This window comes from Olea europaea, unplaced genomic scaffold, assembly GCF_002742605.1.
Source record: "Olea europaea var. sylvestris unplaced genomic scaffold, O_europaea_v1 scaffold4820, whole genome shotgun sequence".
Classification (NCBI taxonomy): Eukaryota; Viridiplantae; Streptophyta; class Magnoliopsida; order Lamiales; family Oleaceae; genus Olea; species Olea europaea.
Window position 1 is genome coordinate 4,985 of NW_019263135.1, and position 7,028 is coordinate 12,012.

Here is a 7,028-nt window from a genome sequence, read left to right on the forward strand (position 1 = left end):
ACGGAACAATTCCATCTTCCGTGTCCACTCACTAAGAATATTATTTTGTTTTTACTATTAGAGAATTAAATACTTAGTAATCTCGATCCCTTATCAATCGATACGTGTATTAAATAATTGAGATTCACTATTTAACTTGAATCAAATCATAAATAAAGGGTAATTAGCACAAACGTTCTTACCTTTTAAGTTTATAGAGGAAAACGTTTTTACTTTTTATTTTTTGACTTTTTTCCCCTTATTTCAATTTTTCTTTGCGGAAAACGTCATTTCATCCACTTATCGTTACTTGCTCTGTTAATTAATTACAAAAATATAATTTTCGTTTTAAACACCAAGGGTAAAATAGTCTCAACCCATTTACACCCCTTCATCTTCTCTTACGCATGAAGGTTCCGTCGAGGTTTCTTCTTCAAAAAAAGTCATTTTTTTCCCTATTTGTACAAGTTTTCCTTCCTTCTCCTCTGATATGCTATCATCTCATCTCGTGGGCGCATAGTGGAAGCACGTAGTGATAAATTTTGGAAGAGCAAAGGTAAGAGACATTACAAGTAGGTTTTTTTTTTTTTTTCATTTCGTAATTTAGTGTTTTGCACGATTGAGAATCTATGTCGAGTTTTGATACTTTTTCGTTATGCAGACCTTCGAGGGGCAACACGTTTCTTCCGTTTTTGAGAAATCCTAGCAACCCATTTATGGTATAATATTCATTTCCTAATTTCTATGTGAATTCATCCAATTCCACTGTGCATTCACATAATTTCAATTTATTTGCCAGTTAGAATCAAGGCCTAAAATTTCCAATTTTATTGCTTGATTTTGATGTGAACTTTATATTATTGTATACAGGTGTTAATCCTGAATATTTTACTGTTGAAGTACATTATGAAGGCCAATTTTATGATAAACCAAACAATGTGGTGTATGAAGGGAGGTTCGTGCTTTTCGTTGACTTCTTTTATTGTAAATGGTGCACAGAAGAGAATTTGAGTAAATTCTTACATGGAACTTGTTATGAAAGGATGTTGAAGGCGGGAAGAGGGGGGTGTAAATGGATTGAGAATATTTTATCCTTGGTGTTTGAAAAGAAAAATGTATTTTTGTATTGAATGGAGGAGCAAGTGATTTTAAGTGGATGTTAGGACGTTTCCATAAAAAAAGGTGGAAATAAGGAATGCCTAAAAACGAAGGTAGGAATTTTTTCACAATAAACTTAAAAGATATGGACGTTTTGAACTAATGACCCGGAAATAAGTGATACAAAATTTCTCCAATAGATTGGTAGAGGTCTACCCAAATTCTCTATGGTCTAGACAGTTTTAAAAAGAATATATATATTCTCTTAACTCCACCTGTGTTCAAAGTGGTTGAAGTTAGGTCAAGATTGGCTCGAAAATAAATGAAGTTAATTTTAAATTCCATTGAAATGTTCATTCTAAAATTTGTTGGATTCATTGTATACCTTCCACATTATATGTGTCAAACTTCCCATATATCTTTGCTACGAGTGCGAAATTCATGTTTGAACTGAATTAATTGAGTAGTTCGTTCATTTTACACCTAATTCACACACACACACACACACACAATAATAATAATAATAATAATAATAATAATAATAATCAAACTTAATGGTCTTAGGTGAATATTTAATCCATCATTGGCTAGCTTACATCTACGTCGGATCCCATTCTCAAATTTTGACCAAATCATAGCAGAGACTATATTGAATGTAATTCCCAATTCAACAGACTTGCTAAAATCAATTCTTTTCATTGTAATTAGGGTTGGCTTGGTCAAAAATATATAACTTTTACTTGATAATTAAAGGGAAATTTGCTCCCGATGTCCCACATTTTAAAAATTTGCAGTGTATTTCCGAACCTTCAATCCATAGTAGTTCTTTAAAAAATATGCAGTAGAAGGAAATTTGGAAGTTTTTCCATCCGAAGAATGATGGCATTTTGGCCAATAAACGGACTTTTGGACGGAAACCATCCATAGATCCTTTTATTGCACATTTTGAAAGATTTGAAATGCAATTGCTACAATTTAAAGTTTTGAGACCATATTGCTATGAATATCGACCACAAATTTCCCTAGTTAAAAGCTAAACATCTATTCCAACACTTTCACATAACAAATTTAATAAAATTTTATTCTAAACTGTTTTAAACCCCTAAGTCGACATGAAATAGCCCAATCGTTACTCTTAAGTTTACGTTGTATTGTTCACTTGTATTAGAATAATGACTTCATAGGACATACTAAAGTTTATTCACCGTTTCTTTTTTCATTTTTTTTTTTCACTGAAGTCATGAGAAGCATAGATCAATTCCTACCGTTCAATTTGGCCAAAAGGTAGAAAAAAACTGTCAAAAGTTTGGTCCTTTACGTCCACTTTCTGTGAAAGTTAAAGCGCAACTGGGTCCCCAAAGCTATACAACTTTATTGTAATTGGTTTAATTAGTAATTACTACACACACACGGATGCCCCTCCCCTCTAAAATCATTCACCCCACGTTGTCAAATGATACCACCATTTTCTCTTTGATTTTAGATTTAGGCAAATTCGTGTAATTTTTTTTTTTTTAAAAGGAAGGGGGTTTCTGATATTATTAGTAATCTCAGGGAGGTATTTGGAATTTTAACAAAATTGAAACTTCCAAAAGTAGTATAAATATCTTGAAAAATGAATATTATGCTCACTTCGCCCTCTTAAGAACACGCCTCACTTCAAATGTCAAAATTTCGCTTTAGGTTATGAAGTAAAATCTAACTTCATAAACTTGAACATATGAGTTAAAGTTAAAAATCAATTATTTTATTAATAGAAACCACTTATTCAAAGTGGGAATTCAATAAATTTGTATCGTTCTATGTGTGGAATAATATAATAAGTGAGGAGCGTAAACTTTATACCTTCTTAAGTTAAGTTAATATCATGAAATTTAGTCCCACAATTTGAGAATATTTCGTCGATAGTAACTTAATGAATTCAAATTTAGATTAATGATTTCTTGGTTGTTGCATCTGTAAACCTGTCTTTCTTTACGTCCAATTTTACATAGATTTTAAAATAAAGTCATGCAATCATCATTCTCTTTCTTGTCAAGTTAAGAATTTAATGATTTTCCTATTATTTATTCCTATAGTTATATCCAAAGGCAAGGAATAATTCATTGCTTCTAAATAACAAATATCTATTATTAAATGTACAAAATATTAAATTGAAGCACCAAAGAGTAATTCTCACACCTTAGTCCGACCCACATTTTGAAATGTACTTTACGTAAAGCTTCGATTTAAGCGGTTCCAAATAAAAATGTTGAACCTAAATTTGTATCGTTCTATGTGTGGAATAATATAATAAGTGAGGAGCGTAAACTTTATACCTTCTTAAATTAAGTTAATATCATGAAATTTAGTCCCACAATTTGAGAATATTTCGTCGATAGTAACTTAATGAATTCAAATTTAGATTAATGATTTCTTGGTTGTTGCATCTGTAAACCTGTCTTTCTTTACGTCCAATTTTACATAGATTTTAAAATAAAGTCATGCAATCATCATTCTCTTTCTTGTCAAGTTAAGAATTTAATGATTTTCCTATTATATATTCCTATAGTTATATCCAAAGGCAAGGAATAATTCATTGCTTCTAAATAACAAATATCTATTATTAAATGTACAAAATATTAAATTGAAGCACCAAAGAGTAATTCTCACACCTTAGTCCGACCCACATTTTGAAATGTACTTTACGTAAAGCTTCGATTTAAGCGGTTCCAAATAAAAATGTTGAACCATACTTTTCAAGCCAAACCACAAAGACGAAATAAAAATTACAACGTCTGTAACTCTAATTTGTATCTGTATCAACTAGGATCTACTCATAATTGACAACGGTGTCCATATCGCACGGTACCTGATTTTATTTACATAAATCTATTCAAAAATAAAGGAAAATAAAAAAAGAGAAAATTACTTCAGAACTCCGTTAATGAAATGCTATGTTCTTCAGGCTCGTCAAGTGACGGCGATCGTAACGGGGACGGCGGAGCCTTCAACTTCTGAAAATAATCCGTTATATCAATTCCACCATTACCCAACTCCTCCGTTATCTCCGTCTCATCTCTCGACGGCAGAAACGGCGGCCGTAAAACTTCCGTCAACAAGTCCCATTTCAACCCGCGGAAGAACTCATGCTCCCTAATCTCAGATGCGCCTCTCTGGTATCCCAAACGGCGCGTGGGGTCTTTCTTCAGCAACTTTCCGATCAAATCCGTTAATGAATCGGGTTTTCCGACGAACTCCGGCTGCATCGCTAATATTTTGTGGAAAGTTTCCTTCCGATTATTCCCCTTAAACGGTGTCCTCCCATACAGCATTTCGTAACAAAGCACTCCAAGAGCCCACCAATCCACTGCAAATTCATGGCCGGCTCCGGTTATAATTTCTGGCGCCATGTATTCTTCGGTGCCAACGAAAGAATTTGAACGCTCATTGTTTGGAAATTCAATCGTGTTTCTTCTGCTTACAGGCGACACACGTGCACTTTTCGCTTTCTTCAATCCTTTCTTGGTATTGTTGAAACCCTTCTTTTTCAATGAAGGTTCCTCCTCATGATCGGAAAAAAATTGCAGGGTAGATGCTTTTCTGGGTGTTAAGGTACGAGATAGGTCGAAATCCGTGAGTGTGACGTGACCAGATTGCTGTACAAGGATGTTTTCCGGCTTGAGGTCCCTGTAAACAATGCCTTGCTTGTGAAGATGTTCAAGAGCACAAATGATTTCAGCTAAATAGAAACGAATAACGGCCGGTGAGAAAACGTGGTCCGCTTGCCGGTAACGGAGGACGTTAAGGTCACCTCCAGGACAGTATGGTATGGCCCAACAAATGATTTCTTGATTTTCCGACGATCCAAGCAGGGAAGGGAGGAAAGGGTGGTTTTGAAGGCGGCTGAGGACGGAGATTTCGTGGTGGGCACGGTGGAGGGAGGATTTCTCCACCACCTTGAGGGCGAAGGAGTCAAGTGAGTTGTGACGAACAAGAAAGACAGTGCCTAAGGCACCTTTACCTAGTAGTTTGATGGCTCGTAGGTTATTCAGGTCTAACGCCGGCGGTGGTTTTGTAGTGCTATCCATTGTATTTTGGAGAGAAAAGAGTACCAGAATCTATACATACATAGGAGGAGAGAAGATATATATACACTCAATTTGAGCGGGACGGAGGGGGGTTGTTTGGATGATTATAAGCTATTTTTGTTTGTTTACACAAGTATCCCTCTAGGAACTGTTCCTACTTCCTTCTAGTCGGGTGTCCTTTAAAGAACCACATTGTGAATGTTAGAAAATGTGGGATAAATTCTATTACATTTTTCTTCCTGAAAGTATGAAACTTTGTATCGACTAGTGATTTTGAGCCACAAGACGAGGAGATACGCCATACGATGACCAAAATTCGAGAAACAACCACATGATTTATGTCTTAAAATTTTTCATTTCCTTTGTAATCCCAATCTCTTGAAAACATAAGTTTTCATGTCCTCATAAACAGAAGGTCAAACCTAGTCCTTTTATTGCAGTTGTCATTTTTCTTATCGTTATAAATATAACTATAGGGACCTACGTGCAAAGTATCAATAAAGTAATGACTCTGAATGTAAATTTTCTCAACCATTTTTCCCCCCTTCTCTTGTAATAAAGAATATGGTTATATAAAAAAATAGTCATTTTCTACAATAAGAAAGAGCAAAGTATATTCGTGAAAAAAAATTTCTCAACAAGATTAAAAAAAAAAAAAGAAAAAGAAAAAGAAAAAAAAGTAAACCGACTTCTTCTTCTTCATCATCATCATCATCATCTTCTTCTCCTCCTCCTCCTTCTTCCTCTACTAATAAAAAAATATTCTTCAATTTTAGAAAATTCTTTTATTATTTATAAGTAAATTTAATTTATCTAATAATTATGTTAAGCTTAACCAAACAAGCTCGTGTTAATTTAATATAATATCTGAAACCTATCTTGGAAACATTGAGGCTCTTCATAAATTATTCACGTGTTTGATTAAACAATTTATTCTATTAATCTGGTCATCTTATATATTGTTGATTGTTTGTCTAATTGAAGTAGATTATTTCAGTAGTTATATAATATTACAATAATTTTCTTATATCATGTGACGCTCCTCCAGTGGATTAGTATTGATTAAGTTATACCAAACTTAAGGAAATAAGATCAGAGATCCAATAAATACCAATACTTAAAAAATCTGATGAGCGCACATCGACCCATAATAGCTAAAGAGTCAAAGGATTGAATTGTGATCGAATCAACATTTAAATATATCTAATTAAGGTTCTTAATTTACTCAATACTTTTTCATTCATCTCTCACATTAAAAACCTAGATCGTCATCCAAGTCATCAATTTCGTTTGAAGCAGCATAATTGAAATAAATGAAATGATCGGAAAATTTGTTTCATGTATTATGACAGGTGAATTATTAAACATGGGTACAAGATCTCACTTTCACGTCATTTGAATATCCAATTTGATAAATTAAAGAAAATAAACCAAAAATTTAAAGGTGAATTGGTCGATTTTTATAGTGAAGTCACTATTCCTAAGTTTTTCTTCTTTTTTACGGATTCTAACCATCCATTTTTTTTTAAAAGAAAATCATCATTGAACTTCAAATGGTTCTTGAATTTTTCAATCAAACCAACTAATTTAATAATGTGCACATCTTCTAACATTTATAATAAATACACACTTAAAAAATCCCATATTTTTCTACCTTTAGGTGACAAGAGATCTTGAAAACAATTTTTTGAGGAAATCTTTAGAGCCTCGTTGAAACATAATAGTCCCACCATGATTTTCTTAACCCTAAAAATATACTTTTTTAAAATAAAAAAAAGGGTAAAAAAAATTGTTATTGTCCGCCATCATTAGACAGGAGAAAATGAAACCTTCCACCTAAGTTCAAAGTAAAAGGCAAGAAAAAACTATTAACTTTCTATA

At 33.1% G+C, this 7,028-nt stretch overlaps 1 protein-coding gene and 1 long non-coding RNA gene across 2 annotated transcripts; one reads left to right on the forward strand and one right to left on the reverse strand.

The window, feature by feature from the left end:
- The first annotated feature begins 432 nt into the window (after positions 1–432).
- LOC111388298 lies at positions 433–1,112 on the forward strand. Its single transcript, XR_002701546.1, has 3 exons — positions 433–551; positions 641–698; positions 850–1,112. It is a non-coding gene; the product is annotated as an uncharacterized LOC111388298 (long non-coding RNA).
- A 2,162-nt stretch (positions 1,113–3,274) lies between these two features.
- Positions 3,275–5,338, reverse strand: LOC111388296 (serine/threonine-protein kinase UCN-like). The gene is made up of 2 exons (XM_023012976.1): positions 3,808–5,338; positions 3,275–3,334 (listed from the first exon to the last, which is right to left on the reverse strand). The coding sequence occupies exon 1, from the start codon at positions 5,145–5,147 to the stop codon at positions 3,990–3,992; it is 1,158 nt and encodes a 385-aa protein (XP_022868744.1). The 5' UTR covers positions 5,148–5,338; the 3' UTR covers positions 3,275–3,334; positions 3,808–3,989.
- Positions 5,339–7,028: the final 1,690 nt, after the last annotated feature.

Bases quoted from the DNA above. Each gene is read 5' to 3' on its own strand.
- LOC111388296 (XM_023012976.1), bottom strand. From the start codon at position 5,147: ATGGATAGCACTACAAAACCACCGCCGGCGTTAGACCTGAATAACCTA.